At 40.1% G+C, this 20,857-nt stretch overlaps 1 protein-coding gene and 1 pseudogene across 13 annotated transcripts in view; one reads left to right on the top strand and one right to left on the bottom strand.

Annotated features, from left to right (window-relative positions):
• Positions 1–3,368: 3,368 nt before the first annotated feature.
• Positions 3,369–20,857, bottom strand: part of LOC139458224 (uncharacterized) — a 79,390-nt gene continuing 61,901 nt past the window's right edge. For 3 of the 13 annotated variants that reach the window (XM_071239582.1, XM_071239579.1, XM_071239577.1), the window contains exons 2-8: positions 18,245–18,360; positions 15,113–15,261; positions 12,471–12,521; positions 10,975–11,025; positions 5,747–5,797; positions 4,771–4,830; positions 3,369–3,918 (exon numbers count right to left, since the gene is read on the bottom strand). In XM_071239582.1, the coding sequence (XP_071095683.1) occupies positions 3,857–3,918; positions 4,771–4,830; positions 5,747–5,797; positions 10,975–11,025; positions 12,471–12,521; positions 15,113–15,227 (390 nt within the window). In that variant the 5' untranslated portion in view covers positions 15,228–15,261; positions 18,245–18,360 and the 3' untranslated portion in view covers positions 3,369–3,856. Of the gene's footprint in view, positions 3,919–4,770; positions 4,831–5,746; positions 5,798–10,974; positions 11,026–12,470; positions 12,522–15,112; positions 15,262–17,127; positions 17,480–18,006; positions 18,020–18,244; positions 18,361–18,627; positions 18,718–20,857 lie in introns of those variants that run through there. The other 10 variants (XM_071239588.1, XM_071239585.1, XM_071239584.1 and 7 more) reach the window with 8 other exon arrangements.
• LOC139458221 (uncharacterized) lies at positions 9,041–10,742 on the top strand (annotated as a pseudogene).

Here is a 20,857-nt window from a genome sequence, read left to right as displayed (position 1 = left end):
GGCCGGGTTAACTATTGGTTGTCGTGTGGACTATGCGTAGTGTGGACTGTCAGAAACGTATGGCAGGCAGATACTGCAACATTCCTGTTCACATGCACACATCGTCCCGCCGAGATGTGGGGATACACTTGGTCTCCAGCACCCTGTGCGGATCTTAAGAGGAGACTTAACAGATCGTGTGGTCTGGGTTGATGGCGTTTCATTCTCCGACGGTGTTGACCGCACCACGTAATATCAATCACTTGATTATTTGGTCCAGACACGATTATTTACAAATCGTCGTCATATATCTGAGTAAAGCTGACTGATTGAATGATTTCACTCGAAAGTATCCGTGCTCTGAGATGTTTGGGGGTATTTACATATAGTTTCATTACAATTGTTTTCAGGACTGCCTCCATTGTCTATATATATTGTGCAAAACAAACGCAAAAGTTGTATATTTTATGCATCATATAAAAATCAACAGATTGTAATCGATTGTTCAAAATTGGCACATATCATTGTCATTGACCCATGTTCCATATAGAAGAAATGGAACAGTAGATGTTCAAGGTCATCTGTTCTACATATCGTGTATGGCCACCATTAGTGTCCAAACTGACTGGCATCGTCGTCCCATGGAAGAAATCAGTTACCGAATTGTGCCCTGGGGAACTGTTCACCCATTCTACCTGCAGTGCTTGTGCCAACTGTCGGATGGCCTGTGGGTGTTGCTGACGCGCTCGCAGTCGTTGATCCAGTGCATCTCATAAATGTCCGACTGGAGACGTGGAGGGCCTTGGCAGGATCTGGATGTTGGTATTCCTATGGAAGGATGTTGTTGACTGCTGTGAGGTCGGACGTTGTCTTGTTTAAAAATGACGTGTGGTCGAAGAATCTCATCCGTGTAACGCTGTGCCGTTAAGTTCCCAGGAACTTGCACCAAGTCGATTCTACCAGTGCAGGAGATGGATGCCCACATCGGCACACTTCCACCACCAAATTTGTCCACTTCCTGTATGCAGTTTCTTCAGCACGTAAACGATTCCTCAGTCGGGGCTGATATCTTACGCATTCCAACGATTTTATTACCAAACAAGTGCATTGAACGTGCATGTCGTGCTGGTGTGTTTCGGTGCCAGGCTCTCACGTGGTTGCGTTTTTTGCGATTTTCCATCTAGTCACCAAATGTCTGCAGTACTTCATTCTTTCCACACAAATCAATCCCATTCCATGCAGAAATGTACACATTCGTTTTGGATATAATTTTGTATGGATGTTGGAAACACTTTGACAGAATCTTACGATTTTTTTTATACCTTTGCGGTTTTTTTTTGCAGAGTATATGAACTGTATTTTTTTTCCTCACTGGAGAAACAAATGCAAACAGCACATGGTGTATTCATATGTGCAATGCACAGCTTTTACTGAATATTTGTGATATGATCCTCATAAAACTGTATCTGTGCGTTTGTATGTTTCTATCAGGACCCCAGCCCTGTGTTGGTTTTTTATTGTATGAGTCAACTAAATGTGGGCCGGATGGACTGGACTGGTCGATTGCGTGTGATGATACCCGACGGCGTCAGACGTTGCTCATGATATCAATCACTGGTTTGTCTTGACTTGATGTAATAACAGTCCATCGTGATACAGAAGGAAAATTGATGATTATGTACACACTGAAATTGTATAAGACTGCCTTTGTACAGACCTGTGTGGAATACACCAATTAGGTACTACTGAACCACCTTGGCACATCCCTTATTGTAACTCGACAACATCCTTTGGTGTATTGTAGCCTTTCCTCTTGTATCCTATAATCATTTACATAGTCGGTTTATTCTATATGGGCACTACGTATGTGTACATCAATAACGTCAACCTAAAAGGAAGACCTGTATTACACACGATATACATTGTTGTCGTCAAATCTTAGGGCATTGTAGCCTGTCGATTCCCAAATTGAAACAATATGTCAACCCAGAAATATGTACGTAAAAGAAATTAGTGTGAAACCAACAAACAACCAACAAGTGGTATACGATCAACAAATGTATTACAAATCAATACAAATTACTGCACATTTCCACACAGTGCCATCACATCAGAATATTCCAGATGCTTCGAAAACGATCTATCTCAGTCCACGGTTTTCCGGAAGTTAAAACATCACAAAATCATATAAATATATTAAGTTCCTCAAAACTGCTTACATTAAACAGTCCTACATTTCTGACAACTAATCATTGTCCAAATACAATGCAGTGAGCTTCTAGGGAAACTCAACAGAAACAATGTAATACAGTTATAATCATTGTTTATTACAATAAATACACTGCCATATAACAGCCTCCCTACTGTTGTGTTGTACATCTCCTACCTACTTCCATTGGTGAAAATGACTCCTCACACCTGACTTTGCCTTCGTGACAATACACTGTGACATATATATAATTTGTTGATTGTCCATGACAATCTACTGTGACACATACAATTTGTTGATTGTCCATGACAATACACTGTGACACATATACAATGTGTTGATTGTCCGTGACAATACACTGTGACAGATATATAATTTGTTGATTGTCCTTGACAATACACTGTGACACATATACAATGTGTTGATTGTCCATGACAATACACTGTGACACATATACAATGTGTTGATTGTCCATGACAATACATGACAATGCACTGTGACACATATACAATTTGTTGATTGTCCATGACAATACACTGTGACACATATACAATGTGTTGATTGTCCTTGACAATACACTGTGACACATATACAATGTGTTGATTGTCCATGACAATACATGACAATATACTGTGACACATATACAATGTGTTGATTGTCCGTGACAATACACTGTGACACATATATAATTTGTTGATTGTCCATGATAATACACTGTGACACAAATACAATGTGTTGATTGTCCATGACAATACACTGTGAAACATATACAGTGTGTTGATTGTCCATGAAAATACATGACAATACACTGTGACATGTATACAATGTGTTCATTGTCCATGACAATACACTGTAACACATATACAATGTGTTGAATTTCCATGACAATGCACTGTGACACATATACAATGTTTTGATTGTCCATGACAATACACTGTGACACATATACAATGTGTTGATTGTCTATGACAATACACTGTGACACATATATAATTTGTTGATTGTCCATGACAATACACTGTGACACATATACAATGTGTTGAATTTCCATGACAATACACTGTGACACATATACAATGTGTTCATTGTCCATGAAAATACATGACAATACACTGTGACATGTGTACAATGTGTTGATTGTCCATGACAATACACTGTAACACATATACAATGTGTTGAATTTCAATGACAATACACTGTGACACATATACAATGTGTTGATTGTCCATGACAATACACTGTGACACATACAATGTGTTGATAGTCCATGACAATACACTGTGACACATATACAATGTGTTGATTGTCCATGACAATGCACTGTGACACGTATAAAATGTGTTGATTGTCCATGACAATACACTGTGACACGTATACAATGTGTTGATTGTCCGTGACAATACACTGTGACACATATACAATGTGTTGATGGTCCGTGACAATACACTGTGACAGTTGTCGTCAAATCCTGTCATGTCCAAGGTTTCTGATCTTAAGGAGCCTTCACCTATTACCTCCAAGCAGTTGTCTCGTGACGTGAATTAAAACAAGTACCATGGGTGCAGTTTTTGGTATACTGGTGACAATTTCTGACGTCCGTGCACTTCCTGATGTAGTTGATGGTGCAGGTGCTGTGCAGTAGATGCTGGTGGTGAGATTGGCCCGGCGTTATATTGGATCGAGACGCGGGGGAGGGGCTCCACCAACTGGCGGTGTCGGGGCACACACAGCTGACAACAGAGAGGGACAATCAATCATTTCAATGTAGCAGGTTTAATTATTGGACCCAACATCATATTCTGGGCCGGGGCATATTGTTAAATACGGGATAGGTAGTCACAGCTTCAAAACATACCCATAATTTATGGCGGCAAAACCCGAGGCAAATAAATACTGCCGGGGCAAAAGAAAGTACAGTAAAAATACGTTTGTAATGAACACGCCTATAACGACCTGACGGATATAATGAACATATTTTTGTCCCGGCCATTTGCTGTTAATACTGCTGGATGTATGCTGGATTGGTTACTGGGGATCAGGTATACCCCGTCATGTCAACCGTACAGGGTCAATGGTGCTTACTCGTCTGCATTAAGGGTTTTTAACATTTTGATGTACTTTGCCAACATTCTATATTATTTAAACTGATTTTATACCACGAGCCGGGGGCAATGTCAATATTATGTCACAATGTCATAAAACCTGACGCGGGACGCAGAAAAACACATGGACCCCTCGTGATCCTGCAACAACGAATTTATCTTAGCGACATATTTTATATGACATTCTAAATGAATTAAAACAATTTCATAATTGGTAGAAAACAGCTGATGTTAACTTGTGCCATATTGACATTGACGCGAAAAACACATGCGACTTCTTGCTTCTAAGCAGGGTATGAGGGATTTTTCTGCCTCTCAGAAATCCACGTGCAGCCTGTTTGGATCGTGGCGGGGTATAAAGCATTTATTCTCCCGATGAGAAATTTATTTCCCTCCACGGCGGGATACACATTTTAACAAGATCACGTTGACCAATCAGATCTCATCATTCTGACATGGAGGTATGATAAATCATATTACCTGTGATTGCCTCCCCTGTCGGGCTGTTGGTCACGCCTATCAGCTCCAAGTCGTCTATTCCTGTAACAGAAGGGTGGTGTGTTATTATACGGTGTTCATCGTAATGACTAATGGCCTGTAAAGAGTGTCGTAGCCCTTGTGTCATCATTACGCTCCACTATGCAAGCTATCAAGAAACCTACGGCCGCAATGAAAGTTGGCGTTTCATCGTCAAAGCGTTAACGCCGGGAGTATTCATTATAGGTTAAAAATAGTATAGTGATTTCAGAGAGGAACCTGGAGTTTTTCCAAATAAAGGTAAATATAAAATTGTAATAAAATAACTGGTACTGAAACATCTGACAAAAAATATTGGGGATTGTTCTTAACCCGACATTCAGAATAGAAAATGAGGAAGAGGGGTTAAAACCTTTATAATACAAGATATGTTTGATCTTTTCTGTAATCATTTTAATGCAAAACAAGGGAGTCATTTGGGCCCAGTGGTGGAGTTAGCTGAGCCTAGAGGGAGTGTTTTGAGGCTAGCTAGGGGAGTGATTTGAGCCTAGGCAAATTTCGGGGGAGTCGTTTGAGCCTACTACACCATGTCTTTCAATAATCGAGTCATGCAAAGTTGTCACACATTCTAATCGGGTACGTATCGGCAGTAGAAGAGACCTACTTGTCTGATCACGTTAAGATCACGCGTATTCCCTGTGTACTAGAGATTGTTTGAATGTAAAATCTATGTGAACGACTTGAAGCGTGATCTCAACTGTGATCTGAATTTTAGACGAGATCTCAGTGGTATGAATATTACTAGGTGAGATATCAGCTGTCTTAACAACTTTAGATGAGATCTCAGCAGTATGAATGTTTTAGGTGAGAATTCAGAATGAATATTTTATATGAATTATGAGCTGTGTAAACATCTTCAGGCGTCCAAACTATGTGAAGTGCTTCAGATGACATCTAAACTGTGATATAACCAACGTACCTGATCCCGGCACGATGGTATCGCGGCTGAGTTCTTCAAAGCCAACATTCCCTGGAAAAAACAGAGCATTCGCTCATTACAATCAGCAGAGCTTCACACAATATCAATCAATATTATCACGTTGTTTTCTTACTATTTGTCAAGGGCAGTCGGGTAGCCTTTTGGTTGAAGCGTTCGCTCGTCACTCTGAAGACCTGGGTTGGATTTCCGACACAGGTACCATGTGTGAAGCAGATTCCTGGTGTCCCCCTTCGTGATATTGCTGGAATATTGCTAAAAACGGCGTAAAATCAAACTCACTCACTCACTCACTCTGTGACTAGAGTTGCGTCCCTTGGCCAGTGCAAGCCATGCACGGGTAGCTCCGCTAGAAACCAACAGCAAGTAACAAAAAAGAGGCGCCTAGCTGTTATAGTTGTTACATTTCGTTTTCAACTATCTAGAGAACGTTCTGAGATCATGGGCGTGTCGGTGGAGGTATGGCGAGCACGTATTGGCACTTTCACCCACCCGCGTGGGTACCGACAAGTCGGCCATATTGAGACGCGGTATACACCAGGGACGAGATGGACGCCCGGTAATGTGTTGGGCTATCGGCTCTTAGCTACATTATTGGTCACCTACACAGTCTTTATTCTTGGAAACTCAGCAAACCAAGTGCAATCATTGTTACTGCTGTCAGGAGATATTGAAGAAAACCCCGGACCTGCTAAGGTAGATATTATTGCGGTTAAGGATGAGATTTTACATGAACTTCGTTTAGTGCGAGGCGAGTTAGCGAGAGACATTAGAGACGTGAAGTCAGACACAAGGAGGCTTAATGAGACTGTTCTTTCAATTAAGCATGACATAGAGGATGTTAAAGCTAGGCAAGATATATTTCGTTTGGATTTGGATGCTGTAGCTGAGAGACTTTCCAATGTGGAGGGGGACGACACGAGAGCAATATCAGGTCAAGCATTATCAGCCGAAGTAAGTGATAGAATTGAAAAGCTGGAGAATTCCTTGGATAAATTGGAGCAATATAGCCGAAAACAGAATGTGCTAATCTATGGAATCTCCCAAAAACCCGGAGAAACTTTACACCAACTGAAAGAAGAGGTGTGTGAGGTATTTAATGACCATGCCCGTGACAGTGACAGTGACTGTAAGTTCACACCAAGCGATATTGTGAATACTCACCGTCTTAGATCAAGTACAGTAAATCGCCCCAGTCCGGTTATTGTTCGTTTCACGTCGTTAGACTTGAAAATCAGGGCGATTGCGCTCCGGCCAAAGCTTAAAGAGAATGGTTACGGAATCGCAAATGACTTGACTATAGCCCAACGGAAGACGCTGCAGGAGCTACGACGTAACAATAAGCGCGGATATTACAAGAAAGGGGTTCTTGTGGTTGAACATATGCAGACTACAGATAGACGTCATGAGTCTCCACCAGGCCACCCAGACACAAAGACTCCGCCCAGGGCGGGTGTGCCAGCTAGTGTCCGAAACCCACAGAATGAAGATGATTTTCGCAGATAGGGGTGTGGCCAAGGCCGTAACTGTAACTCTAATACCAGACTAACCACTTCTTTTGTATTCTGGAACATTGCTGGACTACAATCGAAGCTCCACGATACTGACTTTATCTCATTCATACACCAATTTGATGTCATCAGTTTATGTGAAACATGGTCATCCCATAGTGATAGTCAACTATGTTTCCCCGGATATATTACTCACTCCATCCCAGCTGAGCAAATATCATTTTTTGGGCGACTGTCAGGTGGTCTGGTTGTTTTGATAAAACAACACCTAGTCCAATATGTGAAAGGTTGTGTGACCGGTCCCAACGGAATTTTCATCGTACTGGACAAGCGCTTATTTTGTTTGGGAAAGGACACCATTGTAGCTTGTGTATATGTCCATCCTGAGGGCTCAACCTGGTATAAATCGGCTACAACGAAGTGTGGTATAAGTTTATTCTTTGAATCACTACTTGACGTGTTACAAAGATTTGGAGACTGTAGTATTTTGATTGGTGGCGACCTTAACTCTAGAACTGGCACAGATCCCGACGGAATTGAATGTGACATTGCCGAAAGGCTTGGGATTGATGATTTTTCGGACATTTATGATAATATTGATATTAAGAGACATTCGTGTGATTCAAAAGTTAATAATTTTGGTAAAGTGCTATTGAATGTTTGTAGTGCTTTAAATTTATATATTTGTAATGGCCGATGTGGTTCGGACGCTGGGAAAGGAGACTTTACATTTATAAGTCATATTGGACAGAGTGTTGTTGATTATATCATAACAGGCCCTGACTTGTTTACATCATGTGACCGCTTCGATGTCCTATCTAGGTCAGATTCAGATCATCTGCCTGTTGCGTGTTCATTTGTGTCACGTGATATGGCTTCTGTGGGTGCTAGCTTATGTAATGCACGAGATGTGCGTGACAACTCCCGTTATGTGTGGAATGAAGATAAAGTGTCAACATTTAGAGATGTATTACTTTCTGACAAGTCAGCTTTAGTGTTTGATCAGTGTAATGAACATATTCTATCTGGAAAATTTGATGATGCTGTAACTTTATTCTCAGATTTATTAGGTAATGCAGCAGAATGTATGCGTAAGTTTTGCCCATCTGCTTGGTTAGTCGGTAAGCAACCTTGTTTTGATAAAGAGTGTGAATTTCTTAGATTTGAAAAGCAAAGACTGCTTAAAGTTTATAGACTACTTGGGAATCATTTGGCACTTTCAAACTATCTACATGAAAGAAATAAATATACAAATATACTCCATAACAAAAGAAAAGCCTACCAAGATAAAATTCTTAGTAATATGGTGACAGGCATACACAACAGCAAAATATTTTGGTCACAATTGAAGCTACTCTCTGGTGAGGGAAGGAGACGCTCTCCTAATATAGAACTAGGAGATTGGTATCAGCACTTTAAGAACTTATTTGGTGAATACTCTTCTTCAGAGGTTGAGGAGAATTTAGTTTTTGACGATGTTAATTTTGACGAAACAACTCAGAGTATTCTTGATTCCCCTATTTCACAGGATGAAGTGCTTGATGCGATTACAGGATTGAAAAATAATAAAGCTGCGGGAGATGATGGACTGATAGCAGAAATGTTTAAGTCTTCTCCTGATGTTCTTGTTCCTTTTTTGACATTCTTCTTTAATGCTATATTTGATTCTGCATATTTTCCCTCATCTTGGGCTGTTGGCCACATTGTTCCTATATATAAGAAAGGCGATGCAAATCTCCCACTAATTATAGGGGTATCACTATCTTAAGTGTATTCAGTAAACTTTATATCTCTATTTTAAACAGAAGACTCCAGTTTTGGTCGGAATCCTATGATAGACTAGTAGAGTCTCAGGCTGGTTTTAGGAGTGGATATTCCACAACTGATAATATTTTTGTTTTATATTCAGTAATAGAGAAATATTTGGCTAAGAAACGAGGTGTGATTTATGCCTTGTTTGTTGATTTTGCCAAAGCCTTTGATTCCATAGATAGATCCAAATTGCGTATGGTACTATACAAAAATGGTATTTCTCCGAAAATGTTCTGTTGTATACAGTCAATTTATAAATAAGTTTTGGCATTGGTCAAATACAATAACTCTTTTTCTGATATGTTTAGCTGCAGTAAGTGAGTTCGTCAAGGATGTGTCCTTAGTCCCATTTTGTTTGCCTTGTTCATAAATGATCTTGCCATAGATATTGAATCCAGTTGCGCACATGGTATCCAATTTCATCCAGATGTAGTTCAATTGTTTTTATTACTTTTCGCAGATGATGTCATTCTCATAGCAGATACTGTTTATGGTCTCCAGAAAAGAATCAATGTGTTAGAATGTTATTGTAAAGATTATTCATTAACAGTCAATATTGATAAAACTAAAGTAGTAGTTTTTAAAAATGGGAGTGTTCTTCAAAATATGAAAAATGGGTTTACGATGGAAAATTGTTGGAATGTGTAACTACATATAAATACCTTGGTGTATTATTTTTTCGAAATCTATCTTGGAGTGCACATATATCTAATGTTGTTAATCAAGCTAAAAAGGTTTTGTTTAAGCTTTTGAAGTCCCTACAGCTAATTAAACCTACTCCTATGAATATTTTCTTTAAAATTTTTGATGCTAAAGTTGTGCCAGTACTTCTTTACGGTGCAGAAGTTTGGGGTTTATCTTTATCGTTTTGCGAGGAGATTGAAGTTGTTCATACAATTGCTTGTAAACGTATTTTAGGAGTTAAGTCAGCAACTTCCAATCATGTTGTGCGTGGAGAGTGTGGGAGATACCCTTTGTATATCTATGCTTTCAAAAGATGCTTGAATTATTGGTGTAAGATTTTAAAGATGCCCGATTCGCGTTATCCACGAAAAAGTTACAATATGCTTGTGCAGCAGGCCATAGCAGGTAAGACTAATTGGGCCTCTAGAGTTAAATTACTTTTGTACACCTATGGCTTTGGCTACGTATGGGAAAATCAGCATCTTGTTATTTCTATTTCATTTATTGATGAGTTCTTACAAAGATTAAAATGCTCTTATGAACAAGATTGGCATTTTGCTTTGACCAATAGCCCCAAGTATTCATCATATCTTTGTTATAAATTTAGGTTTAGCAGGGAATTTTATTTATCGGCTATTACAATCAATAAGTTTCGCGTTGCACTGGCACGTTTTAGAGCTAGCTCCCACTCGCTCCACATAGAAACCGGGAGATATTTTGGTATCCCAAGACAGCGAAGGTTATGTATGGTTTGTAAAACAGGCTATGTTGAGTCTGAATACCATTTTGTATTGGTTTGTGAAAAATATTATGCTCTCCGAGTGACATATATTCCTCAAAAATATTATGTAAATCCATCAATAGAACAATTTTACATACTTATGTCGTCTCTGCATCAGTCAACAATTAGAAGTCTGGCTTGTTATATTTACCACGCTTTTAAGTTAAGGAATTCATTTTTGCAGAAGTAATATTCTTTATCTATGAATGCCTTGCTGTTGTGTATTTAGGTGTACACAATTGTATTTTTATACATGTCTGGTGAACCGAATTGTACTATGGGCCGCTGGCCCACTCATGTACTGAATAAACAGATTAGATATCCACTCACTCACTCACTGAGTCTGAGTCTTTCCACTTATGTTTGCAAATGAAAATATTTGTTAATCACAAAAACCAAAAGACATATTAATTCATACTTACTATTTTCACGGGGGAAACGAACTGAGCTCTGTGGTCCTGGTCGTTGTCTACCTGGAGAAAGAATTGGCTTGTGATATGACGTCAGTCAATTGTTAATTCTATCATTGTCTGATACATATATAAAGTAGGAATCTTTCTTTAATGATGTCCTCTGGTCTGTATTCGGAATATGCTTTTCTTTAGCCAGGTAATTATAAAACAATGATGATCAGATGTAACTTTCGAATTGAAAAGTGAAGGAGTTAATGTGTTTTCTGTTGCGCTAGACGAACTTTACAACCACCGTTCACACATAACTATGGAGGCACAGAGGGAAATCACATGTGTTTTCCATACAGGTAGTATTTAGTGAGCGAGTGAGTGAGTTTGATTTTACGCCGCTTTTAGCAATATTCCAGCAATATCATGTCGGAGGACACCAGAAAACGGCTTCACACATTGTACCCATGTCGGGAATCGATCTCGGGTCTTCAGCGTGACGAGCGAACGCTTTAACCACCAGGCTACCCGACCTCCCTAGATGGTATTTAACTTTATGGGATATGGAAAGCACACGTTCATCTCTAAGAAATCATCATATTTACTATATACTCATTCCACTGATGATGAATACAGTGCCATGGCATCCCACGACCAAGTTTATATGTATGGAAGCCTAATGGTGCTACTTTGGTACTTAGAGATGTGTGAATATCATGTGTAGTGTCCCCGGCCGTGATATTGCTGGAATATTGCTAAAAGCGGCGTAAAAATCAAACTCACGCACTCACTCACTTATTCGTAGTGATTTCTATCTGAACACAGTCACGTGAAGGCACTGAAGGTAGTTCTTTTCTGTAATCAATTTAATGCAAAACAAGGGAGTCATTTGGACCCAGTGGGGGAGGTAGCTGAGCCTAGAGGGAACCTGGCTAGGGGAGCCTGGCTTGGGGAGTCATTTGAGCCTAGGCAAATTTCGGGGGAGTCGTTTGAGCCTATTACACCATGTCTTTCAATAATCGAGTCATGCAAAGTTGTCACACATTCTAATCGGGTACCTTACAGCAGTATAAAAGACCTACCTGTCTGATCACGGTAAGATCACGCGTATTCCCTGTGTACTAGACACTGTTTGAATGTAAAATTCGTGTAAGCAGATTCAGTTGTGACCTCATCTATGTGAACGACTTGAGGCGTGATCTCAACTGTGATCTGAATTTTTGACGAGATCTCAGGGTATGAATATTACTAGGTGAGATATCAGCCGTGTTAACAACTTTAGATAAGATCTCAGCGGTATCAATATTTTAGGTGAGATATCAGCCGTGTTAACAACTTTAGATGAGATCTCAGCAGTATGAATGTTTTATGTGAGAATTCAGCTGTGTCAACAACTTTAAATGAGATCTCAGCGGCATGAATATTTTATATGAATTATGAGCTGTGTAAACATCTTCAGGCGTCCAAACTATGTGAAGTGCTTCAGATGACATCTAAACTGTGATATAACCACGTACCTGATACCGACTTGATGGTATTGCGGCGAAGTCCACTAAAGGAAAAATCCCCTGGAAAAAACAGAGCATTCGCTCATTACAATCAGCAGAGCTTCACACAAATATCAATCAATATTATCACGTTGTTTTCTTACTATTTGTCAAGGGCAGTCGGGTAGCCTTTTGGTTGAAGCGTTCGCTCGTCACTCCGAAGACCTGGGTTGGATTTCCGACACAGGTACAATGTTTGAAGCAGATTCCTGGTGTCCCCCTTCGTGATATTGCTGGAATATTGCTAAAAACGGCGTAAAATCAAACTCACTCACTCACTCACTCACTCACTAGTACTCTTACTGATTTCTATTTGAAGGCAGTCACGTGATAGAATTTTTTTCCATTTTAATTAATTTTCTTTTTCGTAATTTCAATGTTTTTCTTGTTACTTCAGTCATATAGTCATATGTACGTAATTTCAATTATTTTCTGGTTACTTCGATTATTTTATCGTTAGTTAGATTATTTTGCGGGTCTATATTCCCATTCGGTTTCGATGTGAGCAAAAGGTGACACTGAGAATTAATTCCCTTTTCTTTAACACCTTATCTGAAACATTTTGACGTTTAGTTTTGGAGTCTCGGCGTCCAGCCACAATAAACTGACTCACATTAAGTCATTATGACAGACAAACATACGTTTTATTCAATATAGGATCTCTCTCCCTTAATACATTCCGTACAAATTGGTACAATTTCTCGACGTAACCTCACACAGTACAATGCATACGGACAAAGTATATTTTAAATTGCTGTCCAATTTATACGCCCGTTATCATTAAAGGGATTTAGCATCAAAGGGGCCCTCACTCTTTGCCGAGTTGCGGCTCAAGTATGGACCCGAGCTGACTCGGGAATACTCGTATGGATCTCATAACAAGATCATACTAAACGCGGGGTAACTCGGGATACCTCGTACTGATCTACGAGAGTTTTGGAGGTGCTCAAAACAGTCGTGCCGCCAGCAACTCCTAAGAAACTCGTAAGAAACTCGTAACACACTCGTCCTACATGTTGTACCCTCGTGGCGACCTCGTGGTGCTCGTTTAGAACTCGTATGAGGATCGTCTGCAAAATGTAATGCCGAGTTTACCAAGTCTTATACGAGCTTTTCGAGTGTAATTCCCGCCGAATTATTTAGCAGCTCGCAACCACCTCGTACATCTCATATCGAGATCGTTGTGCTCGTATGCAACTATTAATAGACTCCTATTGGACTCCTCTTGGACTCATCTTGGAATCCTATGCATGGGCTCGTTGCACACTAGTAGCGTACTCGTATGATACTCGTATATATGTAGTCTCTTCTCGAGTCTTAACCGAGGTAGACTCGGGAGAGCTCGGCAACCACCTCGGCAAAGTGTGAGCGCTTCTTAAGTAACGGTAATATGTCATGCGGAAACCCGACTCCAATATTCATGACCCGTGTCATTTAAAAAAGTTGCGAAGGAAATCTTCCACATTCACCCAGGATTCAAGGCCCAGGGGTATGTACACAAGCTTATTCGTACAATTGAAGGTTCCCAATTATTAAATCCTAGAATGGAATTGGAGTTATGAAATAGGTTACACAAATCAGAATAGCGGATATCGCCACATCTCCTTTCTAAACAATTTAAAGTTAAATCTGCCTCTTTGTGCTGTGACGCTGAACAGGATTGAGCTCTTGTCCATTTAATTTGGGTTTAAACACTAGGCTTTAGTGTCAGTACCATGATTCAATAATTTCACCCTTACATACCATTTCTCATAAGAGCGAAGTAGAGCACCATGTCTAAATAATATGACTATATTTTTCGAGATTTACTTTCATACCTGTTTCATCATAAATATGTCAAGGGCATCTATCTTTTTATCGAATACAACAATCTGAAGGGGAAGGGATTGTTGTTGCCTGAGAGAAGGAAATACTATCAGCAAACCAATTATTAATGGCCGGAGTTAAAAATATTCCCCATTTGTGAAGTTCATGTGTAGTGTCCCCCGCCGTGATATTTCTGGAATATTGCTGCATAAAACGATGCTTGCTGACACACTTAACAGCTCTTCATTTTGCTTTAGTGGCGGTCGGGTGGCCAAGTGGTTAAAGCGTTCACTTGTCCCGCCGAAGACCTGTGTTTAATTCCCGAAAAGGGTTCAATGTGTGAAGCCCATTTCTGGTGTCCGCCATGATATTGCTGGAATATTGCTAACAGCTACGTTAAGCCATACTCACTCACTAACTCTTTTATTGTTCACTTAAACGTTGGTCGTAACCCACTAAAACATTAGCTCGAAGTCACACTTCTTCTCATGCCGGCGTTGAATACCGTTAAATCATGAAACTGTCACATCTATGTGTAATGACAGTGTCAAAAAACGTTATAGAGCATTCTAAGTCATTGTATAATGGCGATTAACTTCATGTGGTTAAAATTTGAGGTCGTCTCGCTGTAGAATCGATACCTTCGTATTTTAAATTGAAACCTCGTGCTAAAGTGTTCGGTGCCAAATTATAAATATTGATTCTAGGGTGACTACAAAGTCCAAGCACAAACGGTTTTCTCTTAAAGTTTAGTTTTTGGGTATACAATATACGTTCTACAACCAGTACCTATAGTCAGTACTTACAAACAACCCTCCTCCGACGTCTGATTAACAGAGCCACGACGACAACGACGATGACGATGATGACGACTATCACAGTCACACATACAGCAATTGCTATGACACATTTTCTATCCATGGTTCCGTTGGTCCACTGCAGGAATCAACTTCTGCTAATAATACAAAGAATTTGTCTGCATGTTATTAATCAGTTAAGCATTTACGCAAATTCTCTCCACACTGTACGCTCTCACTGACAAGCCCTTCTATTACGCAATGACATTTACCCGACAGAAGAACGTTCCCGTGTATTGAATGTTTGCACATTCAACAAAACAACTTTCCAACGCATCCTTAAAATAGAAATCATTGCTCACTCATAACATACCAGGTTTAGACACACTCCTTCTTGGCTTTCCATTGATAAAAATACTTTGTCACTGCAAACACATCACCAACTGTTCTGTACGGGTGCAGATGGCTGCAGTGGTGATTACAGAGGGGGTTGTAAAAGTGAATGGTTCCTGCCTAACGGAACATTTCATCGGCTTCGTATGATGCAGGTTTTGTTAAGGTACGAGGCTAAAGATAACCGTCTACTGAGGCCTCGGACGTTATCCCTAATCAAACAAATGGAACGCGCGTCATCGGGGACCAAATGTAAAAATGATTCAGTTAAATCCTAGGATGCGCTCCTTTTGCATAAAATAATATAATTTATGCAAAGATAATGTTTGCGATTGAACAAAAATCTGGGTATATGCCTTCTGAAACAGACAGACAGACAGACAGACAGTTTCTTCTGTCATTTAGGCACCAAAGCCCATAGTACAATGCAGATTGGATATTAACATTAACAGCTCTTCATGAGAGGAAGGCATTGCGACTTTCAATATTGACATTTCAGAATTGCATCATCCAAACATTATGACGACATGTGCCACTTGTGCGGTCATAACAGAATGCATGGCTTATTAAATAGGGGTTTGGGTGGTGTGTTTCCGTCATGTTTTGACTACTTGTCATCGTGCACGGATTGTGCGGATCAGTCCTCTTGTTTTCAACCACTGTTATTTCTGTTCAGGTCAGATATGGTAAGAGTTTCACTGACTACGGCGCTGAACAACATTCACTCACTTAATCACCTTTATGCTAGAACTGTTCTCATTTAGCGACACATTTTATTTTTCACCAGATTTAGTTCAATTAGCGGATTAGAGTGTTCTTTCGGTAAGGGGATAAATTGGACGGTCCTGAATCTTGAACGGAGTCTTGGTTTCTCTTGATAAGTTCATTACTGAAACAGTTGAACAGTTTAGATACGAAACACAAGTCCTATATCCCCAACTGACCAATATCACAGACGTCAGCAACCTTTGTTTAGCAAATTAAACATGCAAAACATTAATTATGACCACCTGTTTGTAAGTACACCCACATATAAGATGTTCCCTCTTATCAAGACACTTACGGCATGTGAAGCATGACATATGTGCACGTAATTCTTTTGGAATGTTACCAACACTCATCAAGGGCCCAGTTGTGTAGTTCTGCGGCCCTTAAGAAGGATGATAAACAGGACTATGCAATACGAGCTCTACCCGCAACAAGGCAGTAAAATGGTGACATTAGATCGTCTCACAGCGGGGTTAATCAATAGAGCCGAGCGGGTTACTTGGAGAACTCTACACGCTGGTTGTAGTCATTTGTACTCAACCGGTGTATTTTACACTAGGCCACCCAATTTATGCATATCAATGTTTTCACTCCACAAAGATGAAACTGGGTAGGTCATGTCGATTTAAATGACGGCGTGTTCTGTTTTGCATGAGGGAGTCATCCTGTCCCGCCTCATAAACGCACCTTTCTTACTATAGCATGTCGCAAATCCCATCATCCCAACTATAGCTTGTTGCTCGTCCCGCCTTTAAAATATAACAAGTCACATCTTTGAATGTGTCGTCTTTTACATATCACTACTTTCTGAACATAAAGTCGTTATCCTATCCTATTCAACCTGCGGCACATCAAACACTTACCTGCCGTGTGTTTTCCTCTATATCCTGTCAACGACAACAGAATATTCCTTTAAACAACATCAGACCATTTCCATACACAATAGCGGAATATCCATAAAGAAGCCACAAGTGTTTCACTGCTCACTGTTGGCAACAACACTGTATACTTTTTCGACAGCACAACCAGTATCCACTTAGACAACAGCACTATATCCCTTCTGACAACAGCAGGGTATCCCTTATCAGTGTGTTAGACACAAACAGTCTCTTCACTATCTCTCAGTTACGTTCGGTTCAGAGACGACGTTTGCCTTCTCGCACACACTAGGTAGCATATGTAATGTAAGTATTTGTGAGATACACGACATTACAACATCTTTATAGCATGTCACCCATTTACTTTCCCCTGTATAGGACGTGGACCGTCTGAGTTTCCCCTGTATAGGACGTGGACCATCTGACTTTCCCCTCTATAAGACGTGGACCATCTGACTTTCCCCTCTATAGGACGTGGACCATCTAACTTTCCTCTCTATAAGACGTGAACCATCTGCCTGTCCCCTCTATAGGACGTGGACCATCTGACTTTCCTCTCTATAGGACGTGGACCATCTGACTTTCCTCTCTATAGAACGTGGACCATCTGACTTTCCCCTCTATAAGACGTGGACCATCTGGCTTTCCTCTCTATAGAACGTGGACCATCTGACTTTCCCCTCTATAGGACGTGGACCATCTGACTTTCCCCTCTATAGAACGTGGACCATCTGACTTTCTTCTCTATACAACGTGGACCATCTGACTTTCCTCTCTATAGAACGTGGACCATCGGACTTTCTTCTCTATAAAACGTTGACCATCTGACATTCCCCTCTATAGGACGTGGACCGCCTGACTTACCCCTCAATAGGATGTGGACCGTCGGACTTTTTCCTCTGTCAGAAATAATGTAACAAGTTATGCGCCATCACTGGCCCTGTGAATGGAAGCGTGAGCAGTCTCCTTAATAACGTTAGTGATTAATAGAGCGAAACACCATCAACAGACATTCACTAGCCCGAAATCTCTGTGGGAAAATATACCTACAACAATGCACACTTCTAACATACTCTTTCCCGGTTGAACGGTCTCAGCCTACCTCAGCATCCAGCAGCTTGCTGACATTTCCTCTGATGGCCGTGATGGGGAGGTTTGACACTACCATGCTCAGAATCCGTCGACACCAGACGGCAGCCTTTCCGTCAGAGCCTCGATCTGAACAAGAGTGAGTGAGCGAGATATGGTCAGCGCCGCTTCGAACAGTTTTACAGTTATATCAGGCGGGTCAACTAGGTGACAAACATAGAAACATAATCAGGGCGACCCGGGACTTAACCCACGATCATGCGTAATATTGATTGCTATGATCTATGCCGAGTTGGAGTCAGATTACACATTGTCCCGTTCGTTCTCAAATTAAACCAGACATTGAAGAGTAATACAATGAGGTATACAAACAAGCATAACACCGTGGACACTTACTTACTGTGTTGTATGAAGGAGAAATGTGTGGACGAAACCAGAGTCAAGACCCTCTACAACGAAGCTGGAAAAACCTGTGCTTAATATAACCGTTTATAAGCTGGCCTCAGACCACAGTTACCTCCCCTTGCTCCCCATGTATCCCTACACCTGCTGTGCCTCGTATGAGCTTGGACAATATCTTTATGGCCAACTTTGAAGCCTTTTTCAAGAAATACAGAGATGTATTTGCTCGGCATTCAGCCAAAAATGACCAACATGGCACGTGTCAAAACGGCACATGTCAAATCTGGTCTAGGGCTTGTTTCAGGTCTTGCTTGCTGGCCGCAGTAGGCCGCAACAGCCTCATAGAGGTAGAGATGCCCTCACAGTCAGGAGTCGACAGCCCCGTGCCATCCAACCTAGACTTGGTAACCAGTGAGAAGTCTTCAGCACTCATCCTACTGACAGTCCTGGGTATCTGGGATGGAGAGGCACTTTCTGTCTCTTCAGATTCAAGGGTGAGACCTGTGTTCCAAGGAGTGTGGCCCTTGCTGAACTGTGACTTGATTCTCTTGCGATCGCCTTTCATCGTGATTGTCTTGGACAGAACTAATGAGCTCTGAGCACAATATGTACTTATATACCCCATCACTGTGTAATGTCACTGGTAATGACAAGCATGTAAATGTATTAGAAACTCTCAAGACATACATACATATGTCTTGTGTCAGCAGTCCAAATTGTAATACCAATCCACAGCCACGTAATCGGTAATCACTTTAATAAATGGCGATAACATTTGTTGAAATATGTTCCAGCATAACATTTCTGCAATGTGTTGAAAACATTGCAATAACATGTAATGAAACAGTATCGGCTTTGTTACAGCATGATGTTCTTGAATAACATTTTAAAAACATTTCAATAACATTTTGAATAATTATAAAACATGTACAACATCATGCGGATGATTTTACATATGTGCACACAATGTATTTAAAACATGATGATAACATTTTATGAAATCTGTTCTGGCAAAACATTTGAGCATATAATAACATGTTATGAAATAGTTTCGCCTATGTTATAACATGATGTTCTTAAATAACATTCTGATAACATTTCAATAACATTTTGAATAGATGTAAAACATCTCTAATACGTTTATAAAATGTTTTGACGAAAATGTTTTTGAAAAACTACAATGAAACCTTTTGAAAATGCTGGGAGTGTTCAAAAATGCGTAAAACAAATATTGCCTCCAAGTTTTTTTACGCTGTCTTTACAGACGGTAGCCCATCCTCTTGTCACGCTCAGTTGCGTTAGTGAGCAAATAGACTCGCGGCAGCTAGTGAGCTCCAGCGGCCAGTGTCAGACAGCCGAGAAGAAGGCAGAGATTCGTGCCCCTTTAAGTTTTGCCCACATGGAGTCATTCCTGGTGACTGCAAATATAACGTCTTACGTTCGCCAAATTTATGCTTTTTATAGTACAATTATGATAAAGCAGTCACCACCACTCATGTCTTATTATTTCACGAAGGAAAAGTGCCTTGATATGCTACAAGAAAGAATCTTGCATTGACCTTTTGTCACACTTCGCCACTTCCGGTTTGAAAGCGAGGCTTGGAGAGCAGAAGGTGAAGGCTGGATAGCACATGAAACACATGGTGATGTCAACAAGGCACGCAATCGGGACAAACTGTGCCAATTTAACCATCCCGGTACATTTATCGTAAGTATTGAACATTATTCTTATTTTATCATTGACAAACTATTCTACTGTTATCTGGTCTCCTTACCGATATAAATTTGAGTGTGGCCGTTCTGTTGTGATTTCAATTTAAATTATCCATGACCACCTGGTAACCTGGTAACTCCCAGTGCGAAATATTGACCTTTTGACCATATCTAGGTATATGTCTGAAACTAACTAAATTGATATGTTGATATAATGTACAATCGTAACAAATCAGAATTTGGCATCAGTTGTGTATTTGATGTAAATTGTAATGGACTTAAATGCATTCCAATAAAACAGTAGAGCTCTAGATCTACTTGTGATGTTGTGATTGTGAACAGTTATTTTGATTGTCAATGTTTTCAGATTAGATAGCATGATTGTAATATTTCAACTGAATTATTACATAAAGGGTGTTTAAAAATTTGAAGTAAAGTACAGTTTGATCTGCAATTTTGTAAACAATATTTTTACCAAAATGATATTTACTTTACTGTACCAAATTAATCA

The sequence above is a fragment of the Haliotis cracherodii genome, unplaced genomic scaffold (genome assembly GCF_022045235.1).
Source record: "Haliotis cracherodii isolate W230 unplaced genomic scaffold, xgHalCrac1.p SCAF_12, whole genome shotgun sequence".
Lineage (NCBI taxonomy): Eukaryota > Metazoa > Mollusca > Gastropoda > Lepetellida > Haliotidae > Haliotis > Haliotis cracherodii.
Note: the sequence above shows the minus strand (reverse complement) of the source record. Positions and strands in the feature narration are given on the sequence as shown.